This window comes from Mugil cephalus, chromosome 9 (assembly GCF_022458985.1).
Source record: "Mugil cephalus isolate CIBA_MC_2020 chromosome 9, CIBA_Mcephalus_1.1, whole genome shotgun sequence".
NCBI classification, from domain to species: domain Eukaryota; kingdom Metazoa; phylum Chordata; class Actinopteri; order Mugiliformes; family Mugilidae; genus Mugil; species Mugil cephalus.
Genome location: NC_061778.1, coordinates 17,660,952 through 17,680,770, shown reverse-complemented (window position 1 = coordinate 17,680,770; position 19,819 = coordinate 17,660,952). Strand labels below are relative to the sequence as shown.

The 19,819-nt window shown below is 43.9% G+C and overlaps 1 protein-coding gene across 1 annotated transcript in view; it reads right to left on the bottom strand.

Annotated features, from left to right (window-relative positions):
* The window catches only part of sorl1 (sortilin-related receptor, L(DLR class) A repeats containing), a 77,099-nt gene that overhangs the window by 3,013 nt on the left and 54,267 nt on the right, over window positions 1-19,819 (bottom strand). The window contains exons 12-47 of the mRNA XM_047593701.1: window positions 19,599-19,687; window positions 18,897-19,075; window positions 18,014-18,200; window positions 17,511-17,639; window positions 17,143-17,228; window positions 16,677-16,849; window positions 16,402-16,533; window positions 15,968-16,059; window positions 15,511-15,757; window positions 15,180-15,318; window positions 14,790-14,963; window positions 14,545-14,658; window positions 14,326-14,448; window positions 13,841-13,960; window positions 13,308-13,433; window positions 12,982-13,092; window positions 12,509-12,640; window positions 11,302-11,433; window positions 11,038-11,172; window positions 10,237-10,389; window positions 9,953-10,129; window positions 9,476-9,604; window positions 8,927-9,053; window positions 8,626-8,795; window positions 8,133-8,245; window positions 6,850-6,954; window positions 6,683-6,749; window positions 5,695-5,777; window positions 5,513-5,603; window positions 5,206-5,396; window positions 4,298-4,417; window positions 2,326-2,490; window positions 1,867-2,041; window positions 1,224-1,330; window positions 587-776; window positions 148-360 (exon numbers count right to left, since the gene is read on the bottom strand). Of these exons, the coding sequence (XP_047449657.1) occupies window positions 148-360; window positions 587-776; window positions 1,224-1,330; window positions 1,867-2,041; window positions 2,326-2,490; window positions 4,298-4,417; window positions 5,206-5,396; window positions 5,513-5,603; window positions 5,695-5,777; window positions 6,683-6,749; window positions 6,850-6,954; window positions 8,133-8,245; window positions 8,626-8,795; window positions 8,927-9,053; window positions 9,476-9,604; window positions 9,953-10,129; window positions 10,237-10,389; window positions 11,038-11,172; window positions 11,302-11,433; window positions 12,509-12,640; window positions 12,982-13,092; window positions 13,308-13,433; window positions 13,841-13,960; window positions 14,326-14,448; window positions 14,545-14,658; window positions 14,790-14,963; window positions 15,180-15,318; window positions 15,511-15,757; window positions 15,968-16,059; window positions 16,402-16,533; window positions 16,677-16,849; window positions 17,143-17,228; window positions 17,511-17,639; window positions 18,014-18,200; window positions 18,897-19,075; window positions 19,599-19,687 (4,996 nt within the window). The remainder of the gene's footprint in view (window positions 1-147; window positions 361-586; window positions 777-1,223; window positions 1,331-1,866; window positions 2,042-2,325; window positions 2,491-4,297; window positions 4,418-5,205; window positions 5,397-5,512; window positions 5,604-5,694; window positions 5,778-6,682; window positions 6,750-6,849; window positions 6,955-8,132; window positions 8,246-8,625; window positions 8,796-8,926; window positions 9,054-9,475; window positions 9,605-9,952; window positions 10,130-10,236; window positions 10,390-11,037; window positions 11,173-11,301; window positions 11,434-12,508; window positions 12,641-12,981; window positions 13,093-13,307; window positions 13,434-13,840; window positions 13,961-14,325; window positions 14,449-14,544; window positions 14,659-14,789; window positions 14,964-15,179; window positions 15,319-15,510; window positions 15,758-15,967; window positions 16,060-16,401; window positions 16,534-16,676; window positions 16,850-17,142; window positions 17,229-17,510; window positions 17,640-18,013; window positions 18,201-18,896; window positions 19,076-19,598; window positions 19,688-19,819) is intronic.

Here is a 19,819-nt window from a genome sequence, read left to right as displayed (position 1 = left end):
TGAATTTCTCAGAATTTGGTGTGTTGATGTGATTTTTTTTATGGTAACATGATTCTCAACAGTCTTCCCACTTACAATTAATGCAGAGTGCACACACACACGCAAAAAAAAACAAAACAAAAAGAGAGAGAGAAAAACTGCAGTTACCCAGCTCGTCGCCAGAGGAGAAGATGGCAGAGCCCAGGCGAGAGTTGTAGTGGGAATTGGCAAAGGCGGTAAAATTGTTCTGCAGCCGTCGGTGCCGGAGGTAGAGCGCCACCAAGCCGCCGCACACGCCCAGCAGCAGCAGGAAGAGGACTGGGACCACCACTGCAGCCATGTCCCCAGAGTGGCCCTCGCTGCGAGAGGCGTCGCTGGTCCCTGAGCAGATGGAAAAACAACATGAGTGGATATCTGTCTATCCATATGTTTGGGTTAACCAAGTTTGATGACTTGACGGTCGCGTTGTGAAGGGCAAATAAACTCTAAAATCATAGTAGCTGTTGCAGTAGACACACACCATAAACGCTCAAATGTCCTACGTTGAAATGCTGGAGCTCACCCACTTATGAACACGTTGAACAGTTTGATCTGCGTGAGTCAGTACCTGGCAGCTGGTTGTAAAGCAGTAGCGCAGGCTCCCCACACAGCTGACCACTGAGCAGGCAGCGGGCCTGCACGGAGAACGTGTAGTTGTGTCCCGCCAGCAGGCTGTTGATGCGGAACAAGGTGTCCGTGGTGTTTCCCAGATACGACGTCTGGTTGGTGACGCTGTCAAACACGTGGACTTCATATCCCTGCAAAGAGCACGTCAGGAAGATCACATCGGCCATGAACACCACCAAGATGCACTCAGACCTGGAGCAGCGGCGGAGATCTATTACAGACATCAGCTGCTAAATATTGAGAAATATCGATGATGAAACTGACACTGGATCTGGACACGTGTTTTGAGACGCATGTTAATACCAGGTCTGAACACACGCACCTAAAGCTGGTCACTTGTAACTGGATAGACAAGATCGGATCTGGTCCGAACAAGGCTTTAAATAACGTAATTCTTTACTTAGAATCCAAAAATAGAAGATCCCACAGCCCTAAGACTTCTTCAATCATATTATCAGTAACAGTAGTAGATATCGATACTTGAGATGGGAAATTTCCAACATTGTGAAGTAAGGCAGAGGAAGGAGCTGCAGCATGGTGAAACAGTAGTAGCAGCAGTATCTGAAGTGGCATCTCACCCTGCTCTCATTGAAGCCCTTCTCTCGGACAGCCAGACTCTTCCATAAAAGGAATATGTGATCGTTCTCTGTCAAAATCTTCAGGGCTTCTGGAGCTGGAAGAGGAACTGCAGCAGGAGAAAATGAGATTCTTAATTACGGTACTTCTTTGTAAAGACGTGGTGGAACTGAAGTAAGTGTGTGGGAGATGTATTTTCCACAATCATTACTTCAATTTCTTTTACACTGATTTCTTATTTAACATCATTTTTCAGTAATAATTACCTAAAATAAGCAGTAAAACTTCAGTTTGATAAATTACGTTGGCTAAGTGGACAATCTGGGGCCAACAACTTGATGATGATTAATTCTTCGCTGATGTTCCTCAATGTTTCTGATTCAGTCTAATCTGAAGCCCGTGAACACAAATGTCCAAATTAGGTGGACCGGACATGAAACTCACTAATGCAAAGTCTGCATCATTTCCAACTGAGTCCGTGTGGAACATCAAGAGAGATTGATTACTTCTGACCAAATTATGAACTGGCTTTGTGCTTTAAACGAGATCCCCAGGTAACTTCCTGCTTCACTCCACACCTCGACTAAACCAAATACTGGGTCAAACTAGTGAGAAACCTTCAACTCTCTTCTCCAAACAACGCACCGGTGCTGAGAGTGAAGCTGGCCTCCTTGCTCATGTTGCGCAGGCGGACGGAGACGCTGTATCGCCCTCCGGGCTCCAGGCCCTTCAGCTGGTACTCCACCGTGTTGTTGGGGGTGGTCAGCTTGTAGTCCCGCTCCACCTTGCGGATCACGTCCCGCACGTGGATCGCATATGTCTGAAAGAGACCAACGTACACCATTTAAGCTGACAGTGTGTGGGTTATAAAGTGTTGAAATGACTTATAGGACGAAATCACACACAGATGCTGTTACATGACTTAACACAAACCACATGTTATCAGGTACAAGGAGAGAACGTTGGGATTTAACTAACTAGGCGGGTGTATCTCGTGTCAGAAAAACAGAAGAACTGTTTAGAACTGATCCATTTGGATGAAACCTCTACTTCTTCAAGCACCACCACAGTAACATTTAACAGTAACATTTAACAGTGTCGTACCAGAGGTGTGTCCGGGGTGTCGTAGGGCGGCTGCCACTTCAGCGTTGCTTGAGTCTTGTCCACTCGCACGCGGTGGAGGTTCCTGGGCGGCAGCCTCTCGTTGGGAATCATTTTCACCACCGCGTAGTCAGAGGGAGGACCCAGGAAGGGAGAGACGGCTCGCGCCTGAAAACGAAACGACATCACGTGACGGGAAATGCGTTTTATTCTTTTTAACCTCGACACAATCTGGTGACCGTCCACTGAATTTTCACGTTCGCGACACTGGTTCCAAGCGACGCTTGCTTCGTGACACGGTGAATCATCCCGCTGTGATCCTAAAGAAATGCAGCTAACTCAGCAACACTTCTCAGGCTGGGCTTTAGAGTGAATAGTATGGGGCCCCGAGTGTGCCAGAGAAACACTCCTCACACCATTACACCACCTGCAGCCTGAACTGTTAACACAAGGCAGGTTGGGTCCACGGATTCCCGCTGTGGCTGCCAGGCTCTCGGCCTACCATCTGTGTGCTTTAATTCAACAATGGTTTCAGAACTGTACCTGTGCAGTTGAGCATATCAAACAGTTATACTGATTGATTTTATTCCTCACTGCGCTTTAGTCAGCTGCCACTTCAAAGCAAAAATAAGTGACGGCACAGCTGCGGATGATCACGGTGCTCTTGAATTGACAGTGAATACGTTCCCACAATGCTTTATGCTTTTCAGGTTAACAGATTGGAGAGAGCTTTTCATTTCCCACAAACATTGTGATAGTTTTGTATTGTGCAACAGTCTTGTATTTATACAGTGCTTTAAAGTCACAGTGACACATCCACTCATTTACTCACACAGGTGCACGAGCATACCCACGTACCCCCCCTAGTGAGGACAAACGGATGGAGAAGATGAGATGATGTCGGAAATAGCACGAGGCAGAGTTTAATATAGAACATATATAGTAGGTAGGGGGTCCCTGCTTAATCTCATCTCATCAGTTTGGGGTCCTTGCCCTGAAAAACATTGAAGACCCTTAACCTACAGTGGTTCACAGAAAAAATGAGGCTTTGAGCTAGAACTTATTTTTGTTTTTTTACTCATTTCTTATTTTATTTTAATCTAATCTTGTTTTATTTTATCGTTCTTTTTACTTGTGGTTTTCAAGAATGTTTCTTTCATGTGCTAAACTACTGTGACCAAGTAATTTCCCTTGCGGATCATTAAAGTCTGTCCAAGTCTAAGATGAAAAAGGTGTCGACTGGTTCCACTCAGACATTTGTCAGGCAGGATTTGGGGTTAGTGATTTGGGTTCAATTGTGATTTTTCTGTGAAATAAGGACGTTACACACCTAAATATCAGTAGATTCAGTAGTAGCTTTAAATGTTTCTTTAGGATTGGAGTTTGTTCTTTTAGTGAGTATGTATCCACTTATGTACATTTAAAGCTGTGAAATAAAAGCGGCACAAAAAGTGCAACAGTTTCCAATGAAATGTGAAATGCAAAGCCGAAATATAAAGAAACACAGAAAGGAAACAATTAAGTATAGCAGCTCAAAACCACCACACCACTTTATAGTAAATTAGCAGCACTTGAAATGTAATTAGTTTCTTTCCAGCTCTGGGGTGGACTAAGTTCAATGTGTTGTTGTGACGTCTCAAGCAATATTTAATGTAGGAGTGGGCCACAAAAAACCTACTGAAGTAAAGTGAAAGCGAAGCATGCGGTTGGCGTAATGCATTAATAATTACATTCCTCATAGCTGCTTTGCATAATTGCTGTTGTTAGGCTTCAGTGAATCTAGTGAACAGACATCCTGAGCATGTCGCTCCGTAGTCTAGGGCCTAGATGTTCAACAACGGACGGATTTAAACTTTAATGCAGGAAAAACTAAAAGTCTCAACAGACGACAAAAACAACAGGATCAGGACATCGTAAACGCTCGTCTTTTAGTCGGTGGGGACCAGTTTGTAGAGAGGTTTGAGGAGGGACTCACCAGGAACAGATACTGCTCATCGCTGTCCACCGTCACTGTGAGGGTGAGAGAAGGGGTGCGGACCTGACGTGGAGTCCGGTACAGATCCAAGAAGGACGTGGCATAAAACACACCGTACATCTGCACAAACACACAAATAAAAACACCGTGAACACATCTCCTCAGTCTTTCCCTCGGGATAAATAAAGCGTCTGAAGCTCATCATGAAGAAAAGAGCCAAATGGCAGAGACGTATGTTTTGCTTTAAACCTTCATGGTTATGTGTTTTCCTCCTTTTGCCGGTTTCAGTTGTACTGCGGGACATAGGTGTCGTAACATACGCCAGTGCAAACCATTTATACTTGCGTTCTTCAGTCTTAACCGCCTATTAAGTGACAAACATGACACAGAAGAACTAACTGTGTCCTTGTTGTCTATGTTTCCGTTGACGCTGTTTATACGTGTGCGTCTTATTACCTTATTCATAACATCAAAAGTATTGAAATCCACTGATCTGGTTCATTTTCAAACAGCACAAATTATTTATGAGGCAATAAAGAACATACTCCGGGAAACAATCAGAAACTTTTTTTTTTTTCCCCAAAGAGAGGGGGGGATATAACTTGAGGGGGGAACTAAATTTAAAACATCTCTATGCGTGCACAACATTAAAAACATGTAGAACCGACTGATGGGGGAAGTGAAGCAACGTCCAAGCATGAGTACGTTTAAAGAGCGGTACAAACACATGGTGTTTCCCAGGACGAAGGGGGGATCTGAATACGTCTAAAACACAGGAAGTAAATGTTAAAACGAAAAGGGGTAGAACAAAATAAGGCTCCTTCCTACTCCTTTTGAAACATGTTGGGTAATAATCATTCAAATGTTGTTTTTTTTTGTCTTTTGTATTACATTCATTCGTTCGTTACCTGAGCAGGGGGTCCGCTGATGGTCCAGCTGCACTCTACCGCTGTCTGGTTGACAGCCTTGACTTTGAGGAAGGGTTTATCGGGCTGAGTGCCGGCGGTCCGGTGGTGAGACAGGGCCGTGGGACTGTCTCCTATACTGGTGTGAGCCCACACAGCCACCTCATACATCGTCCCCGCTGTCAGGTTCGTAGCTGGAAACACAAGCACACATCAAACGCTAACTGACAGCTTCAGCACAGAATAAAATGTGTGTAGCCCTTGATGAAAACATGACTCGACAAAAAAAAAAAAAAAAAAGGAACGATACCTTTGAGGATCCCCACTGTGACTGTGTAGTTCTTGCTCTCCTTGACGTGGGTGTCAAACTGCCACGACAGGATCACAATGTACTGTTTCACCTGAAGGAAACGCAAGAGACCCATCCGTCATGTTTGCGCAGACACAGACAAGTCTCAAGAGGTGAAGGAGAAGAAGAAGAGGAGCTCTTACTTCCTGCTGGGAGTTTAAGCTGAATGAAAGGCTCATGGAGTCGGCGGTGATGCTGTCGGCGATCACAGAGGGAGGAGGCAGCGCTACGGCGGGGAAAGAGCGCGTGTTAGGTGTTTAAAAGCAGCATTTGATATTTTACATTTCAAACTGCTGACGCAGAAACATTTTCAGCGTGATTCGAACTCATCTTCAGGCAGCGCCGTATATGATTACAACTGGTGTTGTTTAACGATTTTTACTTAATTTTATACAATCTGAGTAATTTGTCCTCTCGTCACATTAAAAGTCTTCCACAAAAGAAAAGAATGATCCTCATCTCTCGTGGGACGTTAAATTGACAGCAGTTTAACATCGTGGAAAGAAACGACATTCTTAATGAATGAATTAGCGGGTGAAAAAAGTATTTATTTGGATCAGAGCTCTGAACATATCTGCATAAAATTTAATTTACCACGACTGTGCAACTGGTAATTTTGTTTTATTGCATCATTTTCCTCAGGCTTATCTTGAGGATCCGTAGTAGGGCACTGACAGTCTGAGCTTAAATAGTGTTTTATTATGGGTTCGCAGTGTTTTAACACACTGCACCACATGCTGAATTAAATAGTCTAGTGCCTTGATCAGAACATTCTCCCATTGTTTGAAGATTAGTAACAACATTAGGTGTGGTTTAAGTGATTTCGTCTTATGTGGTTATGCGGCTGCTTACGGCGGCTGGGACTAATTATTTCTATAAAACAGGAACATCTGCTCTCCCTGAAGGACAGGCATTGTGCATGAACACACAAAGACAGAAAATCTAAATGATCAAACCGAGAGCATTCACATTATCACAGGTACACCTGCAGTTCCCAGCAGCACTTTTGTCGTAGTTTAAGACTTCTTAAGTTTCAGCAGATGCGAGTGTTAAACAGCTTTTTTTCTTTTTTTTTAATGGTGTGTGTGTGTGTGTGTGTGTGCGTGTGCGTGTGCGCGTGCACCAGTTTACCTTTCATAGGAGTGAAAGACTTAACCTCGCTCCAGTTTCCGACACCTCGACTAGTCACTGCAGCCACCTGGGAAACATCAGCGATTATACGTGCTGCTTAAAACAATCACGGCTCACGTTTCCACCTTTTCTTTTACCCCCATAGTGGAGACTGGTAGGTGTCTTACCCTGAAACTGTACAGAGTGAGTGGCTGCAGCTCCTTCACCTTCACACTGGTCTGGGTTGAACTCTGTGACACCCAGTCGCCTTCAGAGCCTTCACGGTACTGAACCTGTCAACAGTTAATGTTAATGTTCATGTTAACAAAGCATGTGATGGGTCAAGATCATCTACTCGGCTGGGACGCTCTGGAACAAGTGTCTTTTTTATTGTCATTCATTCATTCAAAAAAAAAAAGAAACACATAACCACTATGAGAAATAATCTCTGAGCTTGTAGCTGTTAAATAACTTGACAAAAAATGAATCTAAGCCAGAGTTAAAAGATGAAATTAACTGAAATTAACATGACCTAAGAGTAGATTCTGTCATTAGAAGATGTATCAGCATGTGATTAATTATTGATGTGATCATGTTGATGTATAAAGAGCCACGTGTACTAAAGTGACAAACACAGATCAGCCACAACATTATGACCGCTGTCTGGAAAAGTAAATAACATTGACACTGATCTTGTGTTCTGCTGAGGAACTTCTGGATCTGGGACTCGTGTGGATGTTACTTAAACATGCAGCATCTACCTAGACCAGACCAGACACCCCCACCCCATAGCAATGACACTCATTGATGGCAGCAGCCAAAAACAGTTTAGGAACAACTCAAAAAAACATGTAACAAGGTGTTGCCCTTCACTGGATCCTAAACTGATCATGTATCTGTGGGATGATCCACAAAGGCCCCTCCCCTCAACCTATAGGACCCAAAGACCCCCACTAACAACATCCTGTTACCAGACACTACAGGACACCCTCAGAAGACCCATGTCCATTCTCTGATGAGCCACAACTGTTTTAGAGGCACAAGGGATATCTACACAATATTAGGAAGGTGGTCATAATGTTATGCCTGATCGGTGTATAATCAACATCTTTAATGCTATGGACATATTACATTCGTATTCTACTGTCTATGAGCAAAATGATTTAAAAATCTAAAATAATAAAGTAAAACACTATAGCCGGCTCTGTTGCTCCGATTCATCTGTAATATTTCGCTTTCTTTCCTGATTTCTTTTGCTCTACACAAGTGACATTATAATTTAACACAAAACCTTATGTGTATAAATGTAATCTCTAATTTAAGATAATTTATGAGCCTACATTTTGAATTTGTTATCTCTCACCTGTAAAACACAAACAAACTGGTCTTTGTGGCTGATGTCCCTCACTATTCACACTGTAATATTTACAATATAATAGTGAATGAGTTTGTTTCACAGGAGATGACTCACGATGTACTCCCTGATGAGGCCGTGTCCTTTGTCAGGGGGGTTCCAGGAAACTTCAACCGTCCCGTCCTCGACGTTATCACAGACCAGCTGCAAGTTCCTGGGAGGGTCTGGCACTACAATATGTCCACACACACACACACACATTCAACACACAAAATAAACAGATGAGTTAAAATATAGTGTGTGTGTGTGTGTGTGTGTGTGTGTGTGTGTGTGAGGGAGCAGCTGAAATATGACAAACCAGTGAAATAAGTTTCATTTTTTAATCAGTTTCAGGAGCTACCTGAGAAAGGACTGGAACAAGATAAATATGTTCAAGTTATAAGCACTACCAACAAATAATGAATTAATGGTGAAAAGCAGAAATAAATACAAAATAAATAAAACCTAAATTCAGCTTAAAGTTCCTCGTACGTGTTTACAGTGTGATATGAGGAGAAATCTGAGACTGTGTTGGTGCTGGCGTCATGCAGGTTGATTGTGTGATACTCACGTCCCTCTGGTGTCCTGACAATGATCACCTCATTGGTCTTGTGCAGCTTGCTGAGGCACTGAGTGAGCACCTTCACGTGGTAGGTGGTGTCTGGTTTCAGCACGGTCAGTTTGTAGCTGGTCTTGTTGCTGTGGGTATCCATGATCGTCCACTGCTGCGTGCCCATAAGCCTGAACGCAGAAACAGAAGATGATGAGAGCCATCAGGGCAGGACGCGTCTAACTGACCCAAACATCAACCGCGGCATTGGTAGAACATCTGTAATATACAAACATCTGTACCAGCACAGGTTTAGGCTTACCTGTAGTAGACGAGGAAGTAGCAGGAGTCCAGAGGAAGGTTTTTAGGACGTGACCATGTCAGAGTGATGGCACCCAAGAAGTCTGGAGTCCACTGGAGGTTCTGGACTTTATAGGCCATGGTGTCCACTAACACAAAAGGGAAGATAAAAGATTTTGTTCATTGTCTTCACAACAAATCCTGAAATGCACAATAACCGCCAGCAGGTGGCAGCATTATACCACAATAGACTTAACTGGCAGCACAACAGACCTGACGGTTGAATTACATCTGCATTAAATCATGTTACACCTGTTAGTTAGTTATATGCTTGTCACGAAGGTCTTCCAGATAAAAGCACAACTTCCCAGTGTTCAGCCACACTTTGAATTTTGTCAACAGCTTGAATCACTGTGAGTTACGGTAATTCAAATACCGCAAGCTTTAACCAGAATCAGAGAACCTTTATTTATCCCACAAATTCGGGAAATTACACGAAACAAGCAGAATGACATGAGGAGAAAAAGCATGGGTTAAAACACTGATGGCGGTGACAATACTGTGGACCTACGGGTGCAGTTGTCCTCGTCACTGTGGTCAGAGCAGTCCAGGAAGCCATCACACCTCTCGATGTCCAGCACACAGGCTTCGCCGTCAGAACAGCGAGTCCCGTTGACGCAGAACAGAGGCCCTCGGGTAGCTGGAGAGAGAGGGAGAGAGCATTGCATATGATTATTCTGATGCAGCACTAAAATAATTTTGTATAAATATCAGTGCGAGAGTGACAACATTACACTTAATTTTACTCCATTATGTGCAAGCAGCATATAAGCACGAGTGTCAATCCATCTATCCCTAAAATTAAACTCGATGTGACTCCAACCTGGATGATCTAAGAAGATTGTGGCCTTTACCACAGCAGATGAGGTTATTGCAGTTGTTTAACCCTTTAAACGCTGGAACCCAAAGACACTCCTGAGCAGTTTTCCATATTTAAAAACTTGTACCGTTCATTTTTCCCTGTTGCATGCAGTGTGCAGTGACTCACGGCAGTGGGCTTCATCAGAGCCGTCCTCGCAGTGGAACTGCCCGTCACACTGCTGCCAGTCCGGGATGCAGTGGGGGGGTCGGCGACACTGGAACTCACCCCGACTACAGCGACCAGGGGAAGGAGGGAGAGGAGCGGCCGGAGTGGGAACTGGGGCCAGCGTCACGGAGCCATTAGCTGCACAACGCATCATAGGAAATATATTACTAATTCTAAATTTATTTACTTATTATTCATACTTCATGTTATGGTTATTTAAGTTCACCAGAAGGGAGAGTCATTACCTGTGGGACACCCGAGCTCGTCGCTGCCATCGGGGCAGTCGGCGTAACCATCACACACCCAGGTGTTGATGATACAAGCTCCAGAACCACAGTGGAAGCGGTTGGGGGCACATGTAACAGGACCGGGGGCAACAGTGTGAGGAGTGACGCCACCTGAAGCAGAGGGTAAATATGGTTGATGAAACGGCAAATTAAAGATAAAATCAGAACTACAGAGTCAGATTTTGGGGTGTATGTGGCATACGCATGTAACTTTATATTATGTACCTTGAAAACCCAATAATGTGCCACATACTATCTACTGCTGTTGGCTAGGCTAGTTAGCTGGTGTCTCCGAGTGTTTTACTTCCGTTCTTAGGCAGAGGGGAGAAGTGTTGGTTAGAGTGTAGTGGCATGTCCCATCTCTTCTTACCTACTGCTGTTGGCTAGGCTAGTTAGCAGGTATCTTCTTGTTGGTTGCTAGCTGATAGCTGACTGCTAGCCTGCTGGTTGGTTTTCCAGTTGGACTTTCTTTCTAAATGTGTTTTGCCTCGGATCGTGGCACAAGGGATTGTAACATTTTATCCTGTGTATTAATGAGTACGTGTCTTGTCTACTCTATCTAGCTGGTTTGATAGCAGCATGTCACTGTGCATGTGCAGATAGTTTAACCCGCCATGGAACTATGAATGCAGTCAGATTCAGTCAGCCGATTCTTGTACAGTTCATTAAATAATAAGAAATTATTTTTATTAATGATGAGATGTAAATATAGTTCTGCATTAACACCAAAGTAGCCCAACAAAAACCGTAAGTACGTACCTGTACACTGAGCCTCGTCTGACCAGTCCCCACAGTCGTTCTCTCCGTCACACTTCCACCACGTGGGGATGCAGCGTCCGTTTTTGCACTCGTACTGGAAATACCTGGAGCAACCTGGCACCTCGGGAGGAGCAGCTGCAACACCCAGAACAATATTTAAGTGCCAGATGCTGCTGCTTTACAAAATAAAAAAATGTCTAAATCATGATTTTATGACAGGCCCTAGGAGCAGAGTGTGTTCCTCCTTAAGCTCTTCCTCCTCACCACAGTTGGCTTCATCAGAGTAATCCCCACAGTCGTCCATGCCGTCACACTTCCACTCAAGACTCACACACACGCCGTTGGCGCACTGGAAGGTGTAGGCGTCGCACACTTTGCCAAATTCAGACGGCGTGGCTGACAGAAAACACACAAGGAAATTATTGACATTCTCCTCCTGCACAACGTTGCTCATATGTGTTGTGTCCTTTTTAGGTTAAGCAGTGCTACTCTTTGCGGTACAAATTATCTGCAGTTAATCTAGTCAATAGGTTTTCTTCATTTTTATTATTTTCTACATTATAGATTAATACCGGAGACATCAATATTATGAAAGAGCTGCTTTACAATTTCAATTCTGCAAAGTAGCCAGTAGCTGCTTTGATCACAGCTTTGAACACTTTGGCAATTCTCCTCTTCCTCAGCATGAAGGCGTGATTCATGCAGTCTGCTCTGAGCAGTTGATGTTGAGATGTGTCTGCCACCACTTGAACTCAGTGAAGCATTTGTGTGGGCTCTGATCTGAAGTGCTGTTAACTCTAATGAACTTATGCTCTGCAGCAGAGGCAGCTCTTGGTCGTCCTTTAGCAAGAGCGTGCAAAGCTGCCATCAAAGAAAAAGGTGGCTAAATATTCAGCTTTGTTTATTATATAATTCCATAGCTGTTCCTCCATAGTTCTCACATCTTCACCGTTAAATCTACAATGTAGAGAATAACATAAATGAAGAAAACAGATTGAATGGGGAGGTGTGTCCAACTGGTAGGGTGTTACAGCTGGTTAATGAGGCATAATGACAAGTGGATGGTGTACTAAAGGGAAATGTAAGAATGACAAATACAAACACGTAAGCAATTAAAAGAATCAAATATGGGAAAAATACAATGTCGCATTTAGTATGTTGCATAACGTTGGAGGGCAGTGTTATGAGGTTAAGCTAGGGAACATCACAGCAGCTGTTATAAGTTGTTTCTGTGTAAACAAATCCAAGGAATCACATTCTTGTCAACCCAAATTGGATTTAACTGCTCACTGTTTAGGTACAAAAAAAGAATGTGGGAATCATTAAAAAGAGACCACGTCCTTCTCTTATGAACTCGGTTACATAAGTGCATCTAATTGCCTGTTCCCTCATTTAGGGATGCAGTTGACGGTCAGCACCTCAACTGAAACTGGATGCAGTCACATTGTGCAGATATACGACTGTTGCTCACCACATCCAGCATATTCAGCATCCTCATCAGACCCGTCTTCACAGTGTTTGATCCCGTCACAAACCAGAGACTGAAATAGACACTGGGCTCTGTTCTTACATACAAACTCCATGTAGCGAGTACACAGTGGGTCTGTGGGTGAAACAAGACAACAAACACAATAACACATCAACGACCTTCTCCAACATTGAATTTTAGTGTCTGATAAATATTTCACATGCATCAGTGACACTGATTATAATAATCACTTCATAAACTAGACACGACCTGTGGTGTACCCCAGGGTTATAATCTTGACCCACTTTTGTTCTCGCAAAACATACTATGGCTGTATCTTAAGATTATGCAAAAATACTCCTGGATACACGTTGCAATGTTTCTTTTTTTAAAAAATAAAATAGCAAACCCCATATTTGCTTCACATTTGACATAGTGACTTCTTGGCTTTCTGTCAAACAAACAGAACCACTCACCACAGTTGTGCTCGTCACCACCATCTGGACACTCCTGGATGCCATTGCAGTGTGCAGTGGCCGGTAGGCAGGTGTCATTGGAGCACAGGAAGCCCTTACACCGTGTCCCCTCTGAAAACACACAACATATGTAATATAATGAAGCATTACCACTAACCGACAACGACTGCCTCCCTGACTTCATTAGTCATAGCTATTCTCATCTGTCTGTTTGTATGTCACAAGACATAAAAAATATGACAAAGGTGTCACAGGGATTTATAAAACTCACAGTTAAGCTAGAGCAGTTTTATATGATTTTGACGCTTCTTGGTGTTTCAACTTACCACAATATCTAGGATCTTCATCTGAGTCATCCTGACAGTCATCGTCACCATCACACTTCCAGCGCTGTGGTATACAGTGACCTGTGTGACACTGGAAACTGCTGGGTTCGCATGTATGGTGGCCAACTAGGGACAAACAAAGGCATATTAAAAGTGGTGTATGCAATACGGACAGTACATCAAACTATGAAACAGAATATGTTTTTCTTTGTGTGTCTTTAATGCTTATTGTGATTATTTTACCAAAATTTCACCATGCCTAAAAATGTAAATACAGCACTCTGCCTTCAATCTAAATATCTTTTTTTGTAACTCTCACAGTCTCTTCTTTCATGTCCATCTGAATTTGTTTAAGACAATCCAATTTTTATTTTTTTATGTTTCTGTATTGTTTTAGGTTGCGCAGCGTCATTCGTACTTGTATGGAAATCCATACAATGCATTAACAGTGAACAGAGCAGACCGAGTTCTGAGGACACATGAAACTGACAGCACATAATTAAGAGATTGCACCGAGTTTGCTGACTCTTCACCTGTGCAGTTGGCTTCATCAGACCAGTCTCTGCAGTCATTATCTCCATCACAGCGCCACGCCTCACGGATGCAAACACCTCGTGCACATGTGAACTCCCCGATGCCACACTGGTGGGACTCTGAGAGGAGCATCGAAAACAAAATGAGTGAAGGGGAAAAGGTATCGTAGCATTCACTGCTCTGTATCTTGTATAAGATACACACCACAAAAAAAAATATATATATATATATATACATGGATATTTCCAGATTATACCCCCACACAAAGCTTAAAGACATCATGTAGTGGATTCACTGGCTTTTTTTAATGTAAACATTTTCACTTTTTGTCATTATCTCTTATGCATAAATTACTAATGAAAAACAAGTCCTATTGTAAACTAATTACCTATCACTGCTAACATAGAGCATAAAAGCAATGGCAACAGTTTTTCAACGCCCACAGCTACACAGAGAGTGAACAACAACAAGCTTCCCATCTTACCGCAGTGCTCCTCATCACTGTTGTCCCCGCAGTCGTCTTCATGGTCGCATTTGAAGGCCAGTGGGATGCAGGAGCCTGAAGCCACGCAGCGAAACTGGTTGGTTGGATCACAGGTCGTAGTGGCTGTAAAAAGGAAAACAATATCAGGTCTGTGCTTATTGCTTATTTTCTGTGGCTGGTTAGTTTTTATTGTGGAAAGTGATGCAGGTGAATACTTACGACACTCTTGCTCATCACTCATGTCTCCACAGTCGTTGTCGCTGTCACACTTCCAGATGCTGCTGATGCAGCGGCCGTTGGAGCACCGGTACTGGTTGGGCAAACAGCTGTGCTCTGTTGCAGGAAAAGAGGAATCACATGCAAACCGCTAATTAACGAGGACATCCCCTCTGGGATTAGAAACTCACTTCTCCATATGTCTCACAGCGGAGGGTTATTCTTCAGAAGTGTGTGCTTTGTCTCACCAGTCTTGACGCAGGTACTGTTTTGGAGCTGGTAACCGGCGGGACATTGGCACTGCAGCTCTCCGTTAGGCATGACTGCAGTCGGGGCACCGTCTGGGCAAACACAAGTGTGTCTGTGGCTGGGCTGAGGCAGACAGAGCAGGCTGCACGGCTGGTCGGCACAGGCATTATGGCCTGGTGGAGACATGAAGACCACAGCTCATTTAAGTTACTCCGAGGAGGTGATTTGTTTAACCAACAATCTAAGTTTTACTTCAGTGTTTATTTTCAACAGGTCCAACCAAAGTCCCAAGCGAAAATAAAACCAGAAATATAATCCCTGACAACCAAACTGATATATGCTTGCTACTTTCAAACTTTATGGACATGACTTTGCTCTCTGCACCTCACCTCTGTTCTTCCCCTTATAGAAGATCTTGAGGTCCATGACTCCGGTGAGTCTGCCAACGATCAGCTCGTTGCTCTGAGAACCAGCCTTGGGGGCTTTGAAGATTCCCATTCTGGACCAGTCGTCCCAGTACAGGTCGTTCTGAAAACAGCATCCAATAAAGGCATGGGACAAAATGAGGCTCCATACCATGACCACTTATACATATCAGACAGACCTACTGTATCTTTAATATAAGGCTGCTTCAAAGAAAAGTCTTTTGCTTTCTGCAGATTAGAGAAATAAAAATCCTGGCCCTAATTTGAGGAAATGCAGTAATGTCCACAGTCTAACCTTGAAGACGGCTATGGCGTACGGGTGTGGCAGTCCATCCATAAGGACGCTCCTCTGGCCCCCAGTGAAGTCGGCCCTCTCAATGCGGTCGCTGTAGGCTTCGGTCCAGTACAGCCAGTGGTCGTCGGCCGTGATGCCGTTGGGCCAGCGAACGCCGTCCGACACGATGCAGGAGACGTTGGTTCCGTCCATGTAGCTCCGGTAAACACCAGCTGCTCGGTCGCCCCAGTCGGTCCAGAACATCAGACTGTCAAACGCGAGTCAAACGTAAGTTCAATTTTGTCAAACAAAAGCAGGACTATGTTTTATACAGCTATTTCTTTTGATGCGTTTAAAAGAACATCCACATTTTAGAAACGGGGAATGAAGCAATATTTAGAGAGGGCTCAGTTTGTCCGGTCATCCCTTCCTCAAATATATAGGTTAGGTTAAGTTGTCTGCCAAGAAGTGTTTGTACCTTTCTCCAGGCAGCAGAACCAGAGCCCTGGGATGTTCCAGGATAGAAGAGTTGAGCAGCGTGTGACGCAGGTCCCCGTCTGGATTAGACACCTTCAAATGCAGCAACAGGGAAACACATTCATTGGTGGAAGTGCACACGTTCAGGACACTCCTGATAAGCTTTAGATCCCAATCAAAATTTCTACCAAAACGTTTAAATATTTGATTAAAATTAGTCAGATGAGAATTAAGAGGATCGTTATAGTTTCATTTAAGTCAAGTCCTAAAGTCAAGGATGGGTTAAGCCTTGAAGAACAGAGCTAAGATGTGACTATAGCAGTGCAGAAAATCCCTGTTATCAAAAAATAAATAAATAAATCTATGAACTGGTGGTATCCTGAGTCCCACACACTTCAGATATACAAACACACACTTGCTGCGTTAGGTTCATACCTCAATCTTCTGCGCTCCAGCGTCAACCCAGTAGAGCAGTCTACTGATGGGGTCAAAGGTCAGCGCCTCCACGTTCTGCAGGTCTTTCCTCACTACAACCTCCTGTCCCGTGCTGCCGTTCAGACACAGACGCTGCAGGAAAGACGGAGACAGAGGAGGTCATAACACGATCGGTGCAACAGAGGAATCAACACTGAGCTGAGCAGCAGGAAGAAAGCAAAAACACAACTTAAACCCCTGCACTTCCTGTCGTCCCACAGGAATCTCTCTCTCACCTGTATGGTGTCCAGGGAGATGTCAGCCCAGTACAAGCAGTTCCTGTCATAGTCAAAGTCCAGAGCTACAGCCTCCCTGAGACCGACCAGGGGCAAGGTCTGGTCGGTGCCTGTGGCCAGGTCGTAGCGATGGATGGAGTTTCTCACCGCATACAGGATGAACTCGTTGCTCTCTGCAAGGACACAGGAAACACAGATGACGGGGGGAAATAAAACACACAATAGAAATAGAAATGTGTGATACGATCGTACTTGGTGGTAGTGGGAAATAAACAACAGAATAACTGTGTGTATTTTACGGCACAGCACACCTGCAAGCTTTAATAGTCCATGATAATGCTCATTCTTTTTTGGCAATGTCAGGTAAACTTGTAAAAAATGTTGAATCACAAGTTGTTGTTTTTTTACACATGATTATAGAAATCTGACTTCTGCTACATCCTAAGTTTAATAATCTGCAGGTTACCTCCAACGGGACAAGGCAGCATTTCTCCATCCAACCTGGACTCCACGTCTCCTCCACTACAGCTGTCGCCTGGTACCTTCCTGTAGCTGCAGCAGCAACACAAGCACAGCAAGAGTTTTCCTCAGCTGGACACTGGGTGGCGCTCCCACCAAAAAAGTAAAGACAGTAACCGAAGAGAACGAAGGAAAGGGGGCGAACCCATAGATGATGAAGCAAGATGATAAAAACTGTTGTTATGTTATAAGCTCTGGGTAAGAAGTTCAGTCCTCTTGATATTAATGTGACCAGACAAGGACCAGACAATAAAAGTTGAAAAAAAAAATCAAAGGTAAAGAAGTCACAAATGAAAGTCAGGTGAGGCAGTTTACCCTTTGCTGCGGCGGTAGGTTGTACCGACAGGACAAGGAACTGGAGGAGCGTAGAGATCCCCCAGGAACTCGGGGTCAGGCACACACACCTGCAGAGACAAGTCTTCACTCAGCTTGAAGCCGTAGTCACTGGAAAGAGGAAGAGTTGAGAGATTAAAAAGGGGGGGGGGGCACGGTTAGTTTCTAGCCCTGTGATTAATGTAGCTCGTGATAGGCGTTTTAAAACAGGCGACACTTAGCTAAGTGCTGAAATTTAATTAAGAGTCAGACATCAGCGCATCTACTCCTGATACGACAACCACTAAAACTAATGAATATAGATTAAAGCAATCATAGCGGGGAGTGGGAGAAGAGCTCTTTAATAAAAACTGAACATGGCTAAACATTATCTAGATGTACACGTTCATTTAACACTTTGAAAATATTTTCCAGTCATGAGCCATGTCTAGAATCATTTACTTCAAACTGGGCTTTCGTGTTTTGTGCATGCTCGGCTCCCTCACCATTCATAGTCCTGGCGCGTGCAGGAGCAGTTAGAGATGGTGACTGGCCGGTCAAAGTCCTCTCCGTTGAAACAAGTAGCGTGAGGCGCTCGTCTCTTGAACGTTATCTCTCGGCCCAACAGGCAGTCGTTGCCGTGCTCATCTGATGGAGACCAGCGCTTGTAGTCCGCGTCAGAACAAGGCACACCTGCAAAGAATGACACACAGCCATAAGTTACCTGTGCATTCGTGAGACATCTGCTTTTTACGTCCAGTTATAACAAACTTCATTTAGACATTTAAGGTTGTTTTATAGCAATTTATGTGACACTCGCCATTCTTTTAGTCAGACTCAGTTCTAGAGTCTATTTGGATTTCATTTGTAGTGGTATGTTATGGAAATGTCATATTAATTATATTATACTATTATATGTCGTTCTTCTTCTTATATTGTATTATACAGGACATTTATTCTCAATGTAACGATACTGTAACTGGTAGTGTCAGGCTCCAAGTGTGCTCCTTATGTGCATTAATGGCTAAAAGCAGGAAACTTATTTGCTTATTTGCACTGTGGGGTCAAATACGGGATCAATTTATTATTTTATTTTTAAGCTGCTGATCCTTTAGTTGGGTTCTCAAAGACGACCATAGTTAACTGAGGGTAGCCATCGATTATGGTGTTTGTGTGAACTGTAGCTTTCTTAGCGACAGCTGCCATCGGCTACGTAGCGAGACTCTATTTAGCCAACAGGACACAAATACTGTGGAAATATGTTAACATGGAACAAAGAAATAGTCACGATACACAAGGCTGTTAATGTTTTTGACAATTAAGGTGAGTTAACTACACTAAGGTGGTGAAATTGAGCTGTTGGAAGAGGATGGTCACCCTCCGACCTACCCAGGACGTCGGAGGTGTTGACCTGCAGGATGAGCCAGCTGTGTCTCTGCTCGGCGTACGAGCCGAAGATGGTGAAGATGGTGCTCTTCTCCCCGGGCTCTGTCAGCAGCTGGTAAACGTACACCTGCTTGTCTGAGAACTTGAAGTCGTTCCAGGTCTCTCCCTCATTGGTGCTGAACCTGACAGGGACGTGGCCAACGGTTAAACAGTTTAGTTTTTATCAGACAGTGCGTTGTTGAGAACCTGTGGTGAACATTGTTTCGGTCAATATTTTTTATATTATGTGGAAGTAAAAAAAGGAACACAGCATGCTACCCAGCCATCGAGGCATATTTTTATATCTGAAGGCAAAAGCAGGTTAGTGAGTAACCAGGGTAAAGGAACTAAACGAGGTCAGCTGTTGTAACATTTGGAAACTTTATCAGATGAACATGAATAGGGGTTGCCTACAATGTTGCTGTTGGCACAGCGCTAGTTTATGACACCTCTATTTACACATGGAAGGTGTGCTTGCTTTAACAACTCAAAAACCTGCTTCACATTCACACAGTCTGCTCTTTCTGACTAATGAGCACCTCCACGGACTGAGGCTGTTTACATTCTTCACCACAGAGGTTTCTTCACGTCACACACGGGTCTTAAATAGGAGCCTTCCGGTCAGAAGTAAGACTCCTCTTGATTCTAAATCAGAGTTAGACGTACTTGAGATGTGTGGTGGGGCCTCCTTGTGCGATAGCCATCAGGATACCACCGTGGTCCCCCCATGTGTAGAAATGAGGGCCTGCCAGCGCCTGGAGTACAGGAAGAAGGGTCAGTGAGCTATGACAACATGCAACGAACAATAGAATAATAAAAACAAATGAGGAGATAGCGCCTTTTTCTGGACGCGATACGTGTCCTGTGGCTAAGTCTTTTTTTCACAT